We start from the raw sequence: 23,046 nt of genomic DNA on the forward strand, positions 1-23,046 counted from the left end.
CTGGACCGCCACACTTGTAATGAGGCCCAATGTCAGGCGAGAATCTGTTGAGGAATTGCAAAACTATTCTCCTCTTTATGCTAGAACCAAGTCCATTTACATTCCAAACAAGGAGCTTAAAAGACCTCTCCCCTGTCATAACCATATGAGCATAAATGTATACTAGTTGACGTGCGTGGACAGCTTGATGCCTAAGTGTATACTCCAGTAGAGGGGTGTATAAACCTGATAACCCCATCTGACGGGACCAATACCCAACCTCTCCCAACCTCCCCCCAACCCGACGTTTGTGTCGCCCGAACATTTGCAGCCCCAACTGTAGTACTTTAGATACACAGAAAGAAAAGATCACAAAAATGAGGAAGGTTGCCCTCTCTGTTAACTGAGCTTCCCTCCCTACTTAATGGTACCATTGTCCTCATCCCTTTTCTTGAACAGATTGTGCATCTCCCGCAGCGTCTGTCGGACTGGCTCCCCGGTTGACTGCTGGGCGAGGAGAAGCAGTCCGCGAGGGCTTTTCCCACAGAGTGATGCAGGACTCCTGACCCGGTGGACTTTGTCTGCCCTCCAGGTGTTGTTCGACCAATGCCCATGCCTTGCGGGGATCTGTGAAGTGTAGGGCGAGTCTGTTGTAATGTATTTTGGTTGCGCCAGGAATAGCAGTCTGTATTTAACCCCAAGGGTTTGTAGCCGTTTCTTAAGTGGGTCAAATGACTGTCTGGCGCGTTGCACCTCCCTTGTATAGTCTGGAAAGAATGCTATCTTGGATCCATTATAGGTGAGCGGCCCCATGGTGCGGGTAATTTGAAGCAGTGCATCTCGGTCTCTGTTGTTTACTAACCTTGCAATCACTGTACGTGGATTTGCTCCCGGGATAGGCCTTCCGGTGGGCATTCAGTCGGCTCTCTCAACCGAGAAGAACTTTGAGACCAGCCATTGTTCAAGAACGAGTTCCATACTAGGTACTTCTGATTTTTCGTGGAACCCCAGTATGTGAATATTATTTTGGTGGGATTGTCCCTCTCCCTCATCCACTCGGCCCTCAACTGCCCGGTGCCGTTGTAACACAGTTGTCAGTTGGCTCTACATCTATGGCACAGTGTCCTCGATGTCTGAAATGCACTCAGCTTCTCCCAAATGAGAGGAAAGTTTATGAAGGTTGTGTCGTAGTAGGGACACCTCTGAGCTGAGCCCATCAATTTTCCCCTCCATCGAGGACTGGGAATTTGGAATGGCAGCCATCACGTCTTGCAGGGAGATATTGCCATTTTCTGGATTGCCTATGTGCCCTGTGTATTGGGGACATTGGTACTGATGGTGGCATATTGGTCAATTTTTCTTTGGATAGATGACATTTTGAGTTTGTCCCTGACCATGTCGCCACTCATCAGCTGGGTAGGACCCAGCCGGATTTTTCAGGGCTCTATGCAGCGAGGGGCAGGCTCTCTGTGTTTGTGCTGGCCACCCAGACCCACCTCCACCAGCTGCACTCTCGCCATCAGGACCCCGCTGTCCCAGGCTGTTGGTGAATCAGGTATCCTTTTCACCAGTCCACTCAGAGATCCCTGCACACCCAGGCAGCCACCCCGGTCCCTCGCCTCCTCCCCCAACTGTGTCACCTTCAATGGGGGGGAGTGCCCTCCAATTGTGCCTCCCGGCAGTTGGTATCCTGCAGGGACTGTCTCCACCGGGATCCCGCTCCCCACCACCACCACACTGTAGTAAGCTCCTGCCTCCTGTGTGGATCTGGCCGCTATTGTAGGGCCTCAGTTGTTCTGGGATGCCAGAGGGTGCACCCAGTCCTTTCTTTTGGCCTCTGCAGCCCCCTACTGTGTCGTGCTGGTGTCTGTTTCACAAAGGGGGCTGTGGAAACGGGGTTTATGGCATTGTAGCTGTGTTCAAGTTCATTCCCCCAGCCCCCGCCTCTGCCTCTTACCCATTTCCACAGCTTCAAATTACTGTTCAGCACTTACCGCCCAGGCTACTAATTGGCTGTGGTTACTCTGTGGTTCTTCACCCCCAAGGCTCACTGGTATGCCTGGAGGATCCGAATTTTGCAGGATTCCCGGCGTGGTGGGCTCATGGCACTGCTCTGGCCCAATCCCAAGCCATGGAGCCACCCAGTGTGGGCCACTCATCCACCACATTTCCCGTTCTCCCGGTGGGTCCCGGGCCACCGCTAATGGCCTGGCCCTTTGCTTCCTCATGCTCTGCTGCAGTCTTGAGGTTTGTTGCGGTCTGCTTTCTATCTGCCTGTAGCTTTGTTGTCAGAGTGGTGGTGCTTCTCCCTCTAGGTCCCGTCGATCTGCTCCTGTCTGCCCCGGTCAGTGGGTGAGGCTGGCCACCCCCAGTGTTGTGCCGTCCGGGCCTGAGGTGTCCCAGCTGGAAACCACTCTGGTCGCTCCCCCCACCTCGCTGACCCACAGGACGCAGTGGTGTTTCCCTTCTTCCAGGCCTTCTATCACTTTTTGGTTGTGCCCCGCAGCCGTTGGGCACTGCCAACTCCCGGTCTCAAAATGACATTGGCTGGGGTCCGTCACCTTCAGCTAGGTGCAGCAAGTTTGTCGGTAGTCAGTTCTCCCTGGAGCCCTGGGCAGGGTGAAGTCGATGAGTTCCGCTCACCGGCAATTATAAAGTTGCGTTCTAATTCCCACAGGAACCAGGATAATTATGCAGGATTTTAGGGACCTGGTGGATCGGAGGATGCTCACGTCTTCAACCGGAAGTCCCCAAATTTTGGTTAATCTTGATGAACTTAGTTTGTATCTTACCTTCTGTATTATTCTAACTGAATTGCATTTGAGTGACTGTTCCTTTTTTGCACATCGCAGCATCTCCATCAGGGTAAGTGTGCACACAGCCCATGCTACCCAATGCATATTACACTGTATTTATTTTAAAAAACAGTTGTCAATTTTGATCAGAAATGACCTACAGTAACACATTTTCAGATGGCGGTGGCATTCCTCCCAACTGTGCCTGTACAATAGCACAAATATGAGATGATGTGCTGAACCATTTTGAGGGTGTAAAAAAAGTGGCACATATACAAAAAGTGGGACATATACAATGTACTAAACAAAAGAAACAGGCGCTTCCAATGGTAACATTAACCTACCTAAAGGGGCAAGTACTTCAAACTAAAGAGCATATCCATGTAAATATACAACATTAGCAAGTAAGTGAAGTTTAAGCCAAGCTGTGAAGAGATCCAGTGAATCAGGGCGAGTCGGGAGAAGGAGGCTATGTGAGTGGAGGCACAGGGGTGCATGGAACTGTGAGGTTGAGTTCAGAGGAGGAGTTGAGGGAACGAGCTAGTGAGTAAACAGAGATACAATCAGACTGGTACTGTGGAGAAAGACAATTGATAGCTGAGTAGACTAGGAGAAGGCACTTGAAAAGCGAGCAGTTGTGCATGGAGAGCCAACCAGCATGTTGTCAGTAGGTAGAAGTGGGGGAGGATCTGGGTAGGTTGTAGATAGTGCGAGTAGTAAAGTTGAGGACTTTGTCTAGTGGGAGGAAAAAGTAGAGGAAGGCAACAGAGTAGATGAGCAATAGTCAAGTTTGCTGAGCAGAGGGGTAAATATTAGCGTTTTCGTGGATTTGTTAGCAAGAAATGGAATACATTTTCCAATGTTGAGGAGGTCACTACGACCTGTAGAGACTCTGATAGTGATGAATTGCCACAGTCAGAGATCACTATCAAAGAGGACCCCAAGATTGCAAGCCTTGTGCAAGGGAGCAAGTCGGGTGTGAAGAATTTAGGAAAAGTTAGGGTTGGTATGGCATTGGAAGCCAGGCCAGATAGGCTCTCCATTTATGAGGAGTTCAGCATGTGGCAGCGGTGAACCATCTAGCCACAAATTGCTTTTACGACAGTTTGGAATCCGTTCCGAGATGGCTGGGCTAAAGGAGGGAAAGGAGAAAAAGATTTGAGTGTCAAAGATGTTCTAGTGAAAGACTAAGGACGAGATAAGTCTTCTTAGGTCAGCAGTATAGAGGATGAAGAGCAGAGGTCCAAGGACTTATCCTTGGGGGACGCCGACAGGGATAGCAATGTGGAGAGGTTTGAAAGTTCCAGGAGATTTAAAAGGATCTTTCCAGGTAAGTGGCGAACTAGGCATGAGCAGATTTGTGAAACCCAAGCTCGTTGAGAGTGAGTAGGAGAGAGGTGTGATCGACAGTGAGGAAAGCGACAGAAAAGAAGTCCAAAAGGATGAGAAAAGAAGAGAGTCTGCAATGGATGTATGTTAAAAAAACATATCCCAAAAGATTGAATTACAAAATCCACAGAGCCCACTTGCCCGTATTTTGTAATTTTATCTTCTGGGATTTCACCCGTTTGTCCCCCGCACTGCCTTTATTGTATGAGGTGGAACACCCCTTCGCTCCTACAGCCCATAATACCGAGCTGGGGAAGATGGGGACACCCCTGCTCCCCTGTTCGGTATTATGGCAAAATAACTAATCTACTATGCCAAATGCACACTAAATGTGCATTCGGCATTTTAGATTCGATCTTTTCATTCATTATCGTTCGCAATGGTGGGCATTAGAGAGAACATTGGAGACATACATGAGTGCAGTCTCGCGGAGTGTTTACTACAGAAGCCCGATTGAAGTGGATCTCCAATGCCATTATCCTCAAGATAATTGGTGATTTGGTTAATGACCACCCACCAATATTGAAGGGAGGGTGCTTTTAAGAAGATATTGGCATACGTATGGGATGTGGCGCCAGCTAGATAGTTGCACACGCCTTATCACTGCATGTATCAGGAACATTGTCCACTTCTTCTTCCCGTCAGTGTGACAGGCAACTTCCTGTCAAGTAAACATAAACAAGGTTATGACATATGACCCCGAAGAATTAGAATAATCGGAATCTGACATGAATCCTCGTAGGAATGCCAAACGACTACAGAAAATGACGCACTGGCATTTCATTGATGGGCAGGCTCAATAAAATATAATGAACTTGCAGCCACATACTAGATAAACAACGCGTGAAAAGATAATTAAAAAACAAACCAACTAATTCTGAAGACAACAAGAGCTGTGTCTTCATGTAAAACAAATAATACTGGGTATGGTGGAGGATTGACAGGTGTACATACTGGTTACTGGTCATTTGGTCGGAAAAAAAAGGTCGACAGGACAAATGGTCGATGCAATTTGGTCGAAAGACAAATGGTCGAATGTTTTTTTTTTTGTTTTTTCAAATTTTTTTTTTTTTTTGGGGGGGTCCCCCCAACCCCCTTTTTTTGCTTAAAAACCATTTTTTTCCTAAACGAAAACCTAAAAAATATATATAAAAATAAAAATAAAAAAATTCAACCATTTGTCTTTCGACCAAATTGCGTCGACCATTTGTCTGTCGACCAATTTTCTGTCGGCCAAATGACCGGACAGCGTACATACTGTGATGCCTGTAGTTCTGCTTTTATTCCTATAGAAGTTGTTAGAACACTGATTACCAGTCTCTAGGATACAGACTCATACTCACTGTGTACGGATTGTGGCAAAGAATAGCAGGTGAAAAAGTCATTAAAGTAACAGCTAACACTGGAGACCAGCCAGATATGTAAACTGCAGCAAATTATTGAAATGTAGGTGAAGAGTGGAGGATAAGAAAAAAATGTGTAGAGACGATTATATATTTGATTGCTTATTTTATTTGTAGCATTTTAAGAGCAAGTCAACAGGATGCCATTTCAGAATGGTTTTTAACAGAGGCGGCAAAGGGAGGGAAGAATAGAAAGACAAGAGGCAAGGGATGAGGATACGATTGGTTAATTCCTTAGCGGCAGTGCTCTCTAGACTTTTGACCTGCCTCCTCACTCTCTAGCCCTTAATGCAGCTTTAAGTATAACCAACTGTGGTTCGTTCAATGTGTGTGCCTGCATGGATTGTGCTGTACTAATGTAATTTCTTTTATCTCCTCAAATCTGCTGCCATTACTGCCTGGTGTCCCTGTCACAAACTATCAATTCAGTGTTTTCAATATGCTTTACATTGAATCACCATTTGGATGGTGCATGCTTTTGCCGTCAGGTGCTGTGTGATCAGGGTTGGCAAGGTGCTTTTGCATGGGGTGTCAGGTTAGGACCATATATATTGTTGCAGAACTCTTCTGAATGGGAGGTCATTCTCCATTCTATGCAGGTATTCTGACGCATCCTCATATAAACTGGCCTGCTGCCTGCTCCAGAGGCAATACAGACTCTGTCTTCTCCAAAAAGAGAGCCCACATCCAAGCCCCCATCAATACAGCTTCTATCAACATGGCCGAACTCTGTAAAATCTGCAAGGAGTTGGCCAATCCTACGGCAGTTTCCACCTCTCCTGTTCCCTCCCAAGCTCTCTGCATGTCACGACCTTCACCCAAAACCCCCTCTGGCAAACCCATTGGCCAGGTGGAGTCAGGACTCGGGCCTCTAGAGCCTGGCATCCTCTTCAAAAGCCCTCATGGGGCCGGCTCATACACCATGAAAAACAATGTGCTTGGGAACTACTTTATTGTATTGTCAGCCAACATGGAGGCATCCACATAGCTTGGTTCGTAAGAACCAAGCTATGCGGTCTAGTGTTTTGGGTCTGGTAGCCTAGGGACTACTTTACCTGGACTATTTTGTTGGGGCTATTTAAACCACACCCGAGCAAGACAACACGCTTCACGTTACTTTGCAGCTTGCAACCTGACGCTCACGGTGTCCAGCTATTCCCTCGAACCTCGGAGAAGCAGAACCTGCAAGGAGACAAAAGGAATATCATTAGCAGCAGCATCTTACCTGCAGTCTTCATCTTTAAATACTTGCAGCTGCTGAGAACAGCTTCCTCGAATCTGCACGCCTCCCGGACAGAACGACCTGAAAGAGGAAGATAGAGGCAACATTAAAGAAAGCAGGAGAGACATTTACAAATCACGAACTGCTCAAAAGGCTTACCTGGCTGGTCGCCTCTCGGCTGGCACCACTCCGGACATTCTACTCGCGCTGAAGAACAATGCGACCTACAAGGAAGGAAAACACAGGTTAGCAAAGGCAAGACTTTGCAGCGCTGCGCATAGCGCTTACTTACCGCATCATAGCGCTCTTAATGTGCCATCATTTACCAGCGGGGCTCAACCAAGCCAGTTCGCCGACCTGAAGCTCTGTATACCTAAGGGAGAAAAAAGAGACATTTTAAACAAAGAAAGGCATGCAGGATAGCAACAAAACTAAAGACCAGCAATAAGACCTACCTGAACAATATCAAACGGGCCGGCGTCAGTGAAGTAACTGGACCGCACTCGCCCATGAAAGACAACGCACCCCTGCAAAGAAAGCAGGACGGAGAGCACGCCTAATTCTACCACAAGGTGTGGATAGGGCGCCAGAGGGATTGAAATCATACGGGGGTGGAGGGAGGATACTTACCCCAGTCGGTCAGTCTTGAACACAGTCCTCCTGTATTTTCAGGTAGAACCTTCCACGCAGACCACATCAGGGCAAAGCTGAGAAGCATACCAGCGAGTAACCCGGCTGGGTGGCGTCCCTGTGGATACCAGGTGAGCGTAACACTGCACTGCTCATTTCACCACTAATATTCAGGACATCCTGCCCTCACTTTCCTCTTCCTCTTCGACGTTTTTGTGAAAGATACTGACCGCAATTTGGTATCAGATAGACCACGACACCTAATATTAGGGACTGGGTCATTGCTCAATGTATTCAAAGAAGGGAAACATTATTTTTCCAATGCCCATTGATGCACTAAACACCTTGGGTGTTCTTACTGTTTAAATGTCTGAATGAATTGTTGTATGTGGCCATGATTGTTGGTATGAAACTGTGTCTTTTTATCAGGTTTATGATATTTAGATGATTTTTTTCTTATATAATGAATTAATTGAATACAAATTTGAATATGGAATAAGTGTGTCATCCCATTCTACTGATCCAACCTTGGATATCAATATATTACACCTGAAGGATCAGGGTTTTGAGTGCAGGACTACCCCTTTATTTTTTCTCTCTACTGTCAATTAGGCCTTTGAAGCTCGGCCTTAGGAAAGCTCTGAGAAATTTAGGGAGTGAGAAGCATGGTCTGCCTTTGTACGTAGGTGTGATCATTTTGTTCGTCCAACTTCATACTTCCATGTGACTGGAGACCATGGATTCGAGCCTTTTCGTGTATTTAATACTATTTTTTAATAGACCTCTGATGTCTTCCTTGTTATGTTCATGCCTTCTGAAAAGGAGTTTTGGTCTTTCACACGATTTTGTATCTAATGTCAGTTCACTCCAGTTTGATAAAACCTTGGCTTGGCCAGCCTCGTCTGCTAAGACTCACTTTATGATTCAATTTGCTTTTTAACTGCGACACACGAGAAATGAGGCCTTCTTGCTACTGTCCAGCACTGCTATAATGCATAGTGGAAACATCCATCCTTTGCTTGTCCATATGCATATATATATTGGCGCTTGCCGCAATCTATTCACTACAAAGCTAGCCTCAAGATTACTTTGTCTGCTTGCGATTCTTTTGCATCTGTGCACGTGTAAAATGACTTAATGTCTTCATCTGTTTCTGTGGCATAAGCTTCTTCACCTTGATCCCAAGATGTCACTTATCATTGATACTTTCTTGATGCCTTATAGAATATCTGCATTCTCTGGTCTCTGCATCTCTTCTAGGTATGTCATTTTACGTCTTTATCATTCGTCCTTGCCGTTTATTGGCTCTGCTTCTTCAGGGATTTCATTCAAATGGTCATCATATTTTCTTGCATGCAGGTATGGTTTTTTCATTGGGTACCTTACCTCCCAGATTCTCTTAGGTATTGGTACTTTCACTGGTACGTCATAGAGTCCATACTCTGCTCTTTGTCGGTGCAACTGTTCTGTGTATGTCACATACTCTGGTTTCCAGCATACCGGTAAAAGGGGTGGGACGGTTGAGGTAGGGGTACTTGGCTCCAATTCTACAGAGGTATTCTACCTTTTCTCACCTTCCCCCAGAAGCTCACTGTCTCGAGAACTCTGGTACTCTCCAGTCTGGACTGCTGCAACAGCTTCAAATCCAGAACAGGACTGCTAGACTTATCCTTGGCCTCAAGTCCAGGGGCCATATCTCTCAAGCCCTGAAATCTCTCCACTGGCTCCCGGTGGCTGCAAGGATCAAGTTCAAGACCCTCTGCATCGTTCACAAAGCTTTCTGGGGTTGGGGTCCGCACTACATCCAACTCTCTCGGCCTAAGTACCTTCCTTCTCAAGCCCTTCGCTAAGCTACCTCCAAAACTCTAAGGGTCAGATGCTTCTCCAGACAGAGAGTGAGGGGTAGATCTCTCTCCTCTGCAGGTGCCTCCATCTGGAACAACCTCCCTGCCCCTCTCAGATTTAAGCTGGACCACCTAAAGTTCCGGAAGCAGCTCAAGACCCTCCTTCTCGTCTCTGCCTTCTCTCTAACGCTCCCCTGCTAACCTTCCTGTCTGATGAGCCGACTGATTGCTTGGTACTGCGAGAAACCAGAAGATGTCTCACCCACTAGTCCCCAGGGATCTGTCATCCATGTGGTCAGGACCTGGCCATCGCTTTTGGATCCAGTTACTGGGGGTGGACCATTGCGAGAGAATCAGCTGGGTGAAGGGTCTTTGGGGAATGGGACACCGGATGGTGAGACGCGGTATCCCCTTCCCTGTAACACCTTTACCCCATCCTACCAGGCAGGATATTTAGGAACTCTACCGATCCCCTTTTACAACACAAACACTTTCTCACTGACAGCCTGCTCTAAGGGAAAACAGACTAATACCTGAGCCGTGTACCTGACATGTCCCAATACTATGGTCAGGCGAGATCAGCCAATTATCAACAATCACTCACACCTGACTTCTATTACACTTCCCCACACGGATAAAAGGCGCAGCACAAGAGCACACACTAAGCGAGAAAAAGAACACGAGGAAACAGCAGTTTCAAGATAGCAGCTGAGCAGGGGCGGAAAGGCGTCAATGCTGAAGGGGATCTCAAGGAGGGAAATTCCCTTGACCTTTTTGACAAGGAACTGTTATTTTCCCAAAACCTCAAGAGAACGTGTAAGACCAGAAAACCAGGCTGAAGAATCCTGCATTGTGTGTCGGAGATACATTTGGTCCGAGCCCGGTGGAGGGAGACCAATTGAAAGAGAACAAATAAATGTGAATCAAAGTTGTCCTGCGACGGGTCAAGCAAAATCCTGTGCACCATCGAAATACTTTGATTTTGATGAAATAGAGAAAGCTTGGACAAGTAGAGAAAGTTGGTCTGAGCCCAGCAGAGAGAGATAAATTGAAAGCTTTGTGTTAAAATGGGTCTGAGCCCGGCGGAAGGGGAGCTGGGGTGAATCAAAAATCACCCATGAAGTTGTACATTAGAATCCTGAGGAGAAAGGAACGTTTGATGTTGGCCGTGTTTCATCAGGCTCTCCCTCGCACTTCCCCCACTCCCTGCCCCTACACCTCTCAGTGTCGCACTTGCATGATCTGAATGTCACAAGGCCTAGTAAGATCATTTGTCTTGTCTTCCCTCCCTTGTCTTTTGCCGCCTAGAAACACTTGTGTACAGGTGTGTTATAAATGCATTATCATATCATATCCTTCTAGCCTTGCTAACCTCAGCATAATATAGCCACTGTGACAAGCTTGCAGCACTAGTTCGGAGCACCCTTCCGGGCCAACCTTACCTATTGCCTATATGTGGCTAGTGACCACATATAGGCAATCCGCATCCAAAAACCATTCATCCAGACACTAGACTTTGGCCTGTCTAATACCTAAACTGTGCAGTGGTATAAGGCTTTCAATAACTCACGTGACAATACCAGTAAGTGTTCATTTTATATTTAGATGCAACATACAAATAAAGGCAACTGGTTGTCAGAGTCTAGAGGGGGTCCCTGTACGCTTGTCCTTAACCTTGAAGCAGTCTCTTCTCTCCCTAATCCAAGCTCCCTACTCCCAAAAACATAATATAATTTTGGCTCATTATAGACAGGGTTGCCCTAGTGTCTGGACTTGCCCTATTCCATGGAGGACTAAAGGCTGTAGCCTTATCTCTATCTTTCTCTTTCTAGGTGAGTTAAAGCAGGGTAATCTGAGTGTGTTGTTGTACCCTTCCTTTATGTGGATGGTCATTCAGCTCTTGCTCTCACTCATCCCTCCACTCTGCTTTTGGGTTTTACTCCTTCTCCATTTCCTTCTTTCTAATCTCCCCTCCCTCCTGATCTTACCCCTCCTCTGCTGTCTCCACTTCCTTCCTCTCTCCTGATCTTACTACTCCTTCTCACTCCTCCTAGCTCTACTCCCCTCCTCCCTCCTGATCTTACATCTCCTCTTATCTCTTCTCTCCTCTTCGCCCCTGATCGTATTCCTCTTCTAAATCCTCCTATCTCTCCTCTTGTAACGCTCACCTGACTCCCACGGAGGCGCTGGCCTGGTTCGCGCTGCTGTGACCTCTTCTAAGGTGATGCGCAGGGTTCGGAAGACAGACTGGACCGGGCCCCCAAATCTGGCTTGTCTGGCTCGCAGAAGTATCCTTCTGTAGGCGAAAATAGGGGATTAACTGTCTGCGGGGTAATGCAATCGGTCTCCCACTTTCTCCTCTCACCCTCCTCGAAACCCTTCTGTGATTCCCCGTAGCGTCTCACCTTAGGGTCTGGAAGGACGAGCTCTCCATCCTGCTTCTGATGCAGGGGCGCGTTGATATCCAGTTACTTCACTGGATTTTCGGATTGGTGAGAACCAAACTTGCTTGCTTCCAGGTAAGTTTTTTTTGATAAGAGGTTCCCCTTGTGTTCATGCATTAATGTACTAATGCTAGTGTCTTTTTCCCCATAGGGGCCGGGGTACGGAATGCCAGGGAACAGGCACCGACCCGAGATGAGAGGTGAAATCCTTGTAGAAATCAGGTAAGTCTTTAATGAGCGTTTTTTGGTAATGTCTTTTCATTCGCTCATTAACGCTGATGTCCTTTTTTCCCCTTAGGGGCCGGGGTCCGGAAATGCCAGGATGCGGCACGGACCCGAAATGAAGAGGGAATGAATCAACAGGTAAGTCTTAACATGGAGATTTAGCTTTCCTTATTCCCTTCTCTCTCTAACCTTTTGTTCTGGTCTTTTTCTCCCTAGGCGCTGGGGCGTGACTACGAATCCGGATGATCGCTGCTGAACATGGAGGCGCCCTGTAAAGGTGAGTGGAATGCGGCGCTGCAGCGATCGACGCAATGAGCTTTTAAATAAAAGTCTTCCTTTTCAGGATTGTCGGCGAGATGTCTCCAGGATGCGGATTTAGCAGGTAAGGACTTTTCCTTCTTCTGTTCTCTTCTTCTCTTCCTTTGCAGGTGATCCAGGATGCTGGCAGGCGTGGCAGAAGTCAGGATGCAGGAGCGGACATGGTGAGCGTCCAGCTGCTAGATGCAGAACAACGCGAAGCACGTGTGGCTGTTCGGGTGGGGTTTAAATAGCCTTGGAAGAAGTTCCAGGTATGTATCCTTCCTCCAATCAGGTATGTATCCTTCCCCGACCACGCCCGGATGGTAAATTAGTCCCACAGGTAAAGTAGTTCCTTTCAGGCCTCAAGGAGGCCGGGATCCTGCAGCATGGTCTGCATCAGGTAAGTGCACCCAAGCACTCCCATAATGAGCCTGGCGCCTATGGCGCCAGGACTGATGTCTTTTATGAGCGTGGCGCCATAGGCGCCAGGACACTGTCCAAAGGGCCCCTATATGGGGTTACTGGGTCTTTCCTTGGGGACTGGATGTCTGCTTTCGGGGACGCAGGGCTTGAACCGGCTCCCCGGGAGCGGGCATCATGACACCTCTAACCCTCCTTCCAGATTTCACATTTACTCTCAGTGCCCCTATCTCTACGCTCCTCCTCCCTCCTAATCATATTCCTCCTTTCACTCCTTCTATCTCTATTATGTTCTGGTAACAGTCTGCTCAACCCCTCTCCAGGGCTTCCACCCTCAGCTTTTAGGTTTTCTTTCAAATGCCTCCACCCGGGACTACCTTCTTCCTGGTTTTAGTCTTCTGAGTCTTCCTCCCCTGGTTTGCCTTTTCCAAGGCAGCATTTGTCTCAGGGAAATTATTTTATCGCTCCCCCCCTCACCAGGCAGCAATCCTCTCCACAGCCCTCCTTTCTGTAAACGCCCCCTGTGTCAAGGGAGTGAAGAGAAGTATATCTGCGTCCTCCAGTTCCACACCTCTGACTGACTTTTCAAAGTCTCTCTTAAACCCATGAGGCAATGGACTATTTTCCAAATTTGGTTTTAATTGGCTATTCCCCAAATTCTCTTGCATCCTTCCCCAGGGTTAGTTATTCCCTTCAGGATTCTTGTTTTCCCTTGTCATATGATTATTAGTTAGGGTCAGTGATTAGTGTATTGGGTAACTGTTTCTGCTAGGCCTTACTAGGAATTGCAACGTATTAGAAGCCTTTGCAGTATGTGGCACCATCTTGGAATTTTCTTCACTTTGTTTGGTGGCTCTGCTGCGTTCTGAAGTTTCTACTGCCGGGTACAGCGTCTCCCGCGGTAAGAGCACTGGAGTGCTGGATCAGTGAGCACCTGCTGCTTGTTTCTGTTCAGGTAAGTCAAACCATTGGTATTTGCGTACTCCGTGGGTTCACATAGTGTATTGTGCAGATTGTCCAACTTTCTGTACTTTCTTCATGGTTCATGGGCCAGTCTGTTCCCTTGCAGTTTATTTTGGGGAATGGAGTTCCGGGGTGTTAGACTGCATCTCTTTGAGGACAGCGAGGTGGCAAGAATCCTCCTCATCCACCCTCTGTGAGGCACACTGGGTAGTGGCAGGACCACCCCAGTCGCTAGTATTTCACTTTCCACACATGTTAAGATGGGAGTTTACACTACCTTGAGGTAATAATTTTCCCTGCCCACTCTGGTGCGACCACATCTGTCCCAAAAATTATACTATGTCATTTCAATGTCCTGATGAAAGCTCACATAAAAACAGTGATCTTTGGAGCTGAAACATGTATTGTAGGGATCTCAGCAGCAAAAGAAATAGTGTTCAAAATTAAAGTTCCAAGCTTCTTCCAGCTCTTGACTTAGCTTTCCCTTCCCCAAGTTCAGAACAGTTCCAAAAAGGCATCAGAGTTCCCTTCCCCCATGAGTTCAACTAAGTTCACCAAATCTTGGGGTCCCCTTCCCCCCAATCAGAAAATCAGTTCAGATCTTCTAGCTTTCAAAACAATACCAGTTCAAATCCTTGATCATCCAGGCTTTTCAATAGTTTGCATAGATTGCTCTGTTTCTGTATTTCCCATTCACCTCAGTAACTGTGGCTTCTTTATATTTGCTTTCCTTTGCTTTTTCCAAAAAGCAGTCACTCAGTTGTCGGACCACACGGTCAACCAATTGCAGGTCATGCAACCGATAACCCTATGCACTTTGTTATCTTTCTGTATTGTTCAGGTTTTTGCCAACACAGGTTTTCTCTCTTAACCTGTATTTCGTTGGGCTCCTGTATCTTTGACCAACATTTATTTCACATTCTTCTTGGCCAGTCTTTTGGCTTTGACACAACTTATATCTCATACCTCTTTTCACCACCTTGCTTTCACTTTATTCATAAGTGCTCGTAAATGCTCATCACTTGCTTTTGTTTTGTGCTTATCATATCTTTCAGTTTGTTCAGTATTCTAATATTCTTGTACTTGTAATACCTTGTAGCTTTTTTTCGGTATTCAAAACCACTTGATTTGGCCTTCCGTAGTATTTGTCATAACTTTGATTTAGTTCGGCATTCAGACAAGATTGTTTCCAGCGGCCAGAGCGCCCCGGTATGAGTGTTCCCTTCTTTGCACTCACCGGTATGCCGACGCTCCTTTGGGCTTCTCGGTTTTGCTTCCCGGCTTCTATTCACCCGCCCCCCCTTTCCTTGCGGGAGCCACAGCAATCAATATGTAGCCCCACTCTTCCATGGCGGGAGCTGCTGAGAGCACTTCTTGCTCTCTCAGTGACCTGCAGCGCTTTGGAGTTTTCAGTGCTCCACAGCTCCTGCTGTGGACACCGGGCATGGAGGACAGCACGGATTTTGAGCCTCTCGTGGCCAGCCTTGGCCCCAGCATCTTTCTCGTTCTCCTGCTCAGCACGACTTCCTTCAAGCCGGTTCCTCTACAGCCTGCTTCGCATCCATAAACTGCATCCTTCTCTCCAGGCCGTCTCTCTCTCTCTCTCTCTCTCTCTCTCTCTCTCTGCTGGGCGGTCACCCTTCTTATACACCTGGGCCTTGTTAACTGACTGCAGGTCCCTCTCTTTAATTGCCTCACCATGGTGAGACCTATTAACTGGACATGCATGGCTATTACAATTGAACTCTTCCATAGTCCTCTTCCTCGTCTCAGTACCAAAGTGGTGTGAACAAATGGAAGTGTGCATCATTCCCAGCTGTTTCCTCCTCATCCCAGTCTTAAGGTGAAATGGCTGCGGACATTTTGGTAGGAAGAAAGGGACAAAGGTTGATAATAGCCTACAAAGGCTGGGGGAATATAGGGTTCACTTTGACAAGGGAAAGAGGGATACCTTGTCACGCCCAACAATGTCCTCTCCCCACTCCCCAAGCCTCCTCCTCCCAGGTGATGCTCCCTCGCATATCTACCCCAAGGGTCGGGATCTACAAGTGATGGCCTTTCACTGGGCACCAGAGAGGAAAACCACAGGGGAGAAGAAGTGAGGACGCCCTCGGGTTCCTCACAGTAGGTATGTGTAGATAGTTAGCTAGACATGTTCTTGATTTATCATCATCAACAAATAACTTTATTCAACCATAAGGCCATCAAAGTACAACCTAATAGCAGACATTTACATCATTTTCATAATACATCATATCAAAAGGATTTCCATTAGTTAATCAGAACCCAATTCAGCACAGTTCGGGAGACCACAAACTTCATAGACGCAATCAGCTTTGGTTCCTGGTTGGCCTTATCCCCAAGGAGGTGATATTCGCGTCAGATAGAGGATAATTATTTGAAATGATTCCCAAATGGCTGACAGGTCATGAATAGGGGTGCAGACTAATGGAAATCACAGACTTAGGCATCCACCCATCACACCCAGAACCACCCAATACTCCCCTGGCCACTCTTTGATCCCTGAATTCCAGTTTTACATAATCATAGGGGGTATCACCCTCATTAGACATTCTATTGCAGCCCACTATGGTTTCCCTAGACGCAAAGGCATGGCCTCTGACAGTACGGAGCCAGTGCAGGCATTTGTTTAAGAGGGCATCCATTGGTTCACGCTTGTTGACCGGCAGTTCAGGTACCCCAAGGAGAACAATTGTGGCATTATTTGACCCCCTTAGGTCATAGTTTTTGGTCGTGCTCCCTCTGAAGCTGGGTCCACATTCTCCAGTTTCCTTTGCCTCAAGCCTCGGTCTTTCAATATGGGAGTCTTTGCATGAAGATTATAGGTCTTACTGGACTCCCTAGTTTTATGCTGCAGTGACTGCTCGTCCTGGGGTTCCATCATGTTATGAATACCATTGAGGTCACATGGGGCAAAAACCAAGGGAGGGTTCACCAAGTCAGAGTTGTGGCAAGCAGTATCCTGATCCAGAAACACTGGTGTGGTATATCCGGCTGGGGGGGGTGGGGGTATTCCAGAAATGGATTGAAAGGCTTTGTAGCAGCAGATGGAACAGTGGGGAGCACCCCCTGGAGACCCCCTCCTCCCCTGTGTCTCTATCAGGACTAATAGCAGTTGCTTAATAGCTGTCAGCTCAGCAAACACTTGCATCCCCAAACTGAGTTTGGAAGTAGTTCAGAAGTGGGTTGAGGGCCTTGGTTGCTTGGTTTATTTGGAGATTTAGCGGCCCTTAATGGGGTTAAATGAAGGAAGGGGCTAGGCCCTGAACACATGGCCAACAGGGTCTCGCTCCAAGTACTGCAGGTGCAGCTGGGAGAAGACCTATCCTCGGTAGGTTCTTGTGCCTTCGTGTCCATTACGTCCATTGGGGCCATAGGGCGTGGTCCAGTAGTAGGTGATGTATGGTCAGTTTTGGGACTAGGAACGAGCATCGGAACAGGGCCCAGATACATGTTCACAAGAGGGGGCTTGGATGTCTTACACTCCCCCCTGATACTGTGGGGAGAGCCACCGACAAGGGGGACTGGGGTAGCCGTGTCCTCCTCTAGTGTTAGAAGACCTTCTGTCACAGAACTTGATGAATCAGGCAACGGATGTTGAGTGGGCACAATTGGGGCCAAAGATGTAGCACAGGGATCATAGTACTGGAAAATGTGTAATGCAATTGGAGGCAAAATTGGGATCAGGTGGTCATTCTCGCTGGCCACGGTTTTAATTTTAAGAGTGTCAGTGGTCATGCATAAACTCTTCCCCTTGACGCTATCGTTACTGGCAAGGTCTATTTGTGTGTTAGCAGTAAGGCCTGTTTTTGGTGGGCTCAGCGGGCGACCCCCCCCCCCCCAGTTGCTGAATACCCCTTACCCATGGCGAGCGTCTGATGTGATTATAGCCCCTCCTAGTGACTCTTGGCCATACCCCAAAAATGGATGGTTCTCTCTGGTCAATGAGGTGACCTCTGCCGTAGAATTGTTAGAGATGTTTGGTTTATTGATGTTCTCCCCTATTTTTTCCCCCTGCAGCAGAGTCAATACCAATGTTGCCATTCCTACCCTGACTTGTTGCGGGAGCCCCCCATCTTCTCCGGGCTGCTAGTATCTTGCTCTGAGAATTGGATTCTGGGTGGGGGACTGAAAGTCAAGCTGTGCACAGAAGAGAAGTGGGGTGAAGGGAGAGGTAGGCAAGGACTACTCTAGCTCCTCCATTAGGGGTAATCCAATGTACCAGTTTCCAAAGCAGTCAAACGGTCAATTACCCAGTCCCAGTCCTGGACCCAGGTTGCTCTCCCCATGCTTTTCACTTGGATCTGGATCTGGATGGAGATTTTCAGCTGAGCTCCTTGCCATCCGTCACCACCACAGTTCACCGTGGCCACCACAGTCCAGGGACCCAACGCTAGATCGACTCCCTGGCTTCTATGTGTGGTCCTCTGGTCCTCTGGGGGTCAACCCAGCTGTGCTGTACTCCCGCGGTGCCAAACACTGCGCCCTTGCCATGCCGCGGGCTTCACCAATGCGGGTACTGCAGGTGGAGCTGGGAGAAGACTTATCCTTGGTAGGATCTTGTGCCTTCGTGTCCATTAGGTCCATTGAGGCCATAGGGCGTGGTCCAGTAATAGGTGGTGTATGGTCAGTAGTGGGACTAGGAACGAGCATCGGAACAGGGCCCAGATACATGTTCACAAGAGGGGGCTTGAATGTCTTACACGCCCCCCAGATACTATGGGGAGAGCCACTGACAAGGGGGACTGGGGTAGCAGTGTTCTCCTCTAGTGCTAGAAGACCCTCCGTCACAGAACTTGATGAATCAGGCAACGGATGTTGATTGGGCACAATTGGGGCCAAAGATGTAGCACAGGGATCACAGTGCTGGAAAACGTGTAATGCAATTGGAGGCAAAATTGTGATCAGGTGGTCATTCCCGCTGGCCAGGGTTTTAATTTTAAGAGTGTCAGTGGTCATGCATAAACGCTTCCCCTTGACGCTATCGTTACTGGCAAGGTCTTTTTGAGTGTTAGCAGTAAGGCCTGTTTTGGGGGGGCTCAGCGGGTGACTCCCCAGTTGTTGAATACTCCTTCCCCTTGGTGAGCATCTGATGCGATTATAGCCCCTCTCAGTGACTCTTGGCCATACCCCAAAAATGGATGGCTCTCTCGGATCAGTGAGGTGACCTCTGCCGTAGAATTGTTAGAGATGTTTGGTTTATTGATGTTCCCCCCATTTTTCCCCCTGGAGCAGAGTCAATACCAATGTTGCAATTCCTACCTGACTTGTTGCGGGAGCCCCCATCTTCTCCGGACTGCTAGTATCTTGCACTGAGGCTTGGATTCCGGGTGGGGAACTGTAAGTCAAGCTGTGCACAGAAGAGAAGTGGTGGGTAGGGAGAGGTAGGCAAGGACTCTGGCTCCTCCATTAGGGGTAATCCAATGCACCAGTTTCCAAATCAGTCAATTACCCAGTCCTAATCCCGGACCCAAGTTGCTCTCACCTTGCATTTCACTTGGACCTAGACCTGGGTGTAGATTTTCAGCCGAGCTCCTTGCCACCCGTCACCACCACAGTTCACTGTGGCCACCACCGTCCTAGGACCCAACGCTAGATCGACTCCCTGGCTTCTATGAGATGGCTCTCTCGGATCAAGATGTGCACAGAAGAGAAGCGGGGGGTAGGGAGAGGTAGGCAAGAACTCTGGCTCCTCCAGAAGGGGTAATCCAATGTACCAGTTTCCAAAGCAGTCAAACGGTCAATTACCCAGTCCCAATCCCGGAACCAGGTTGCTCTCACCTTGATGTTTCACTTGGACCTAGAACTGGGTGCAGATTTTCAGCTGAGCTCCTTGCCACCCGTCACCACCACAGTTCACCGTGGTCACCACAGTGCTGGGACCCAATACTAGATCGACTCCTGGGCTACTATGTGTGGTCCTCTGGGGGTCAACCCAGTGGCGCTGTACTCCTGCAGCGCCAAACACTGCACCCTTGCCCTGCTGTGGGGCTTCACCGATGCGGGGTACGTCCCGCCGTGACCAGGGGCGTGGCCAAGTTGCAGAGTAGGAAGCAGGGAATGCAACGGGTCCCAGGCGGTGCAAAACACTGTGCCCATGCCTCGCCGCAGGCTTCACCGTTGTGGGGGTTGTCCCGCCATGATATGCCCAGGGGAGCATGCTGAGTTGCAGAAGAGGAAGCATGGAATGCAACGGGTCCCAGGCGGCGCCATACCCCATGCCCAGGCCCCGCCACAAGCTTCAACGCTGCGGGGGATCGTCCTGCTGTGATATGCCCTGGGAGGGCATGGCCAAATTGCAGAACAGGAAGCAGGGAATGCAATGGATCCCAGGTGCTGTCAAACACTGAGCCCTTGCCCCGCCGTTCTTGATTCATATAAATGTATAATTTCTGGTTCACTGATCTTATTGCACGCTATTTAAGGAGGTAAAATTATCATATTCCTTTTGAGCAGATAAATCCTGATGTGCATGTTAATGGTTTGGTGTCTGTCGATTTAATGTTGAAATATGTAAGAGTTGCATAACATGTATGAATGTTATTCTGTATTGATGTACGTATTAAGGATGATAATAGGCTCGAAAATATGAACTGCATAAGGTTGATCCTTTATTCACATATAAATATTCTATTTGAAAAGCTGATGGAAACCTTTGCTTTTTGTCAAAATAAATTCACCCAGAAAGCCCTCTTTGATAGGAGTTCACATGCAGAAATGGAACAGTAGCCACCTTATTTTGGTTCTACACCTTCATTAATGAATTATTCTTTTATAACACGCTTAATACCGGCGATAAGTCTCTAAGCACAGGACCGGGATTCAAACTTATGTTGCTCTGTATTGTCTTGCTTCCAAGACAAAGACGCTTTGTCCCCGAGTTATCCTCCTGGCCACACTAATCAGTGTTCTATTTTCAGAATAACGAGGCTGATGCCGTTTCCCTGGACGCCACCCATGCCTACATCGCTGGGAGGTGCGGTCTGGTGCCTGTGGCCGCAGAATATTGGGGTGAGTAAATAGACCAATATGCGAATTGTCGCTTGTTTGATTGCAGCTCAAAACGGAACGTTGGACTAAAAGAGGTTCACATTATCCGTAGACCCTTTCCCCAGCCATTCTCTGTTAACAATGCATCATGAAAGCAACACACCTTCCAGTTCCTTATAGTAAACAAATTATGGATTTGCACCACACACATGTACATCAACTGCCCCATTTTGCTTGATTACTAATAGCAAAGCCCCTTGCAAGCATGCTTGATACCACCCAAGGTGACTTAAACACAAGGACAGATTGAAGTGATTCTTGGCACGATGATGTCCTCTTGGGTCGCTGCCCACTCTCCTTTATTGGCTTACGCTTGCACAAAGAGATACATGGTAACCAAACAGTGACATTTCTAAGGTAACTTTCTGCTAAATTAAGCAGCCTTCTCGAGTGCATGCATTTGATTTAGGATGGTTGACCAGCCCTCATCATGGATACTGAGGAGACATTTGGCATCCTAGGCAAAATGCCTTTTTTGACGCTGCTCCTTCCAATTGTCCCCTGTCTCTGCGTGTAAGGCACATGTGAAGCCCCCAATTCTGTTGGTACACTTATTGCCTGTCTGAAGTTACCTTTCTCTTGAATTAGCCATGGTCATTGTGCTCAGCAAAAGGCCTCTTGAGAGGATTCATACAGGGCAGATGAAGGGGGTGGGGGTAAGAGAGAGGTAGCAGTGGACGGTGCATAAGGAGCTGGACCATCGCAGGGTTAGAGTTTGCATTCTGAGTGAAACTGATGGGTTTTCTGTGGTCTTCAGAATTACACTGGGTCAGAATCAGGTTAAGTTGGAACGTTGTTGGATCTTTCCATAAAGCGCTTCTACCTCTTCTTACTTGTTTGACAGCAGTCTTCTGAAGCCGAACATAGGCATCTGATCTACTGTCAGGGCAGAAATACTAGGGTGCTGCCATCTGAGGCAGGTCCATGAGAAGACAAGTAGCTTATACATAGTGCTTCAGTATTCAGCAAACATTGAAAGCTTCCCAGATACTTGACCTTGAATATTATCTGCTCTTATTACCCAACTCATTGCTCTCACTCTATCGATCTTTCATGAAATGAATACTTAATTACCACTGAATTAAAGCCGGGGCTTGTAAGTCCCTGGACTATGGTGCTCAGCCCCCTGCGTTCGCTTGTACCCAATGGATGACATTTTGGCCTACGCACTGTTACCTACAAGATGAGTAGCGAACATACCAAGAGTACCCTTAGCAGGCATGTTTTTATTTTGCAAAAAATATAGCTTGAAAATGCATGCTTCTATTGTATTGCATGTAAATATTGAATATCGTGCTTGCATGGCCATGCTCCCTCCAACAGTAGTTCAGAATATCTGTATATATGTATTTATCTGGGAGAGGTCAGGTACCTTTATAGGTTTATTGTTTCTTATGTGTAATATAATCATTTGGAACATTCAGTTGCCCTCTAGACAAAGGGGAGTCTAAAAATGCACTGCAATCAAATCACATACCTAGAATGGGATGTGCACCACCCCATTATCACATGAAAAAAGGAATCAGCTTGACTGTACCATCATCCCAGGTATTGAGTGCCCCACTATCTTCCATGTGACATATCCTGGGAAGCCCTGAGACTATGATGAAGACCTCTATGCGCCCATCTGTGTGAGCTGCATCCGCTTACCCAGTGTGTTTGCCAGGACTACATGAACCAACAGAATGCTGCATTCTGAAACTAAACTCATACATGACCAGAGCATTCCATTGGTGCAGAGATAGGGGTGGACCATCAGTGAGTTACAGCCCAGAAGCTCTGAAGTCCCCCTGCATCACCCCAACCTCTGTCCCAGCTTGTAGCTACACTGACAGCACCATGGTTTCCATACAAAGGCTGCACTAACTTATCAAGCTCAATTATTGATAATGCTACTGCATAAACATGCACACTAGTGTTTTTCTTAACAGGTCAGAAAAATCGATACAATAAAGCAAAAGTTGTGTGAGAATACAGGTGTGTTGTGTCCATTATAAGTACAATTCTGGGCCTTGGAGTGACTGCCGTGAGTTCCAGTATCCTAAGTTTGATATTTGGAAGGCACCCTTCACCAGCACTGGGGCCGTGGGATATCAATAGCAGATTTTACAAATGTAAACTGAGCCTTCCCCACTTTGTAGATAGGGTGTGTGGCGGCAAGGAATGAAGAGACTGACCAAGTCGTGCAATAGTGGTTGCTATAAACATTTATTAAATGAAAACCAAACCTATCTATCCCTAACTCTGATGGGAGCTTGATGCAGAGGGAGTGACTTCCTAAAGGCTAATCCCTCAGACATTTAAGAGTAACGAAAGTAGCTAAGAATAAATGGGATGGGTGGCCTGCTGAACCAGAGGAGA

At 47.5% G+C, this 23,046-nt stretch overlaps 1 protein-coding gene across 1 annotated transcript in view; it reads left to right on the plus strand.

Annotated features, from left to right (window-relative positions):
* The window catches only part of LOC138492569 (serotransferrin-2-like), a 545,198-nt gene that overhangs the window by 262,566 nt on the left and 259,586 nt on the right, over positions 1-23,046 (plus strand). The window contains exon 10 of the mRNA XM_069619822.1: positions 20,556-20,646. Coding sequence (XP_069475923.1) covers positions 20,556-20,646 — 91 coding nt within the window. The remainder of the gene's footprint in view (positions 1-20,555; positions 20,647-23,046) is intronic.

The sequence above is a fragment of the Ambystoma mexicanum genome, chromosome 10, assembly GCF_040938575.1.
Source record: "Ambystoma mexicanum isolate Mex_15411 chromosome 10, UKY_AmexF1_1, whole genome shotgun sequence".
Taxonomy (NCBI): domain Eukaryota; kingdom Metazoa; phylum Chordata; class Amphibia; order Caudata; family Ambystomatidae; genus Ambystoma; species Ambystoma mexicanum.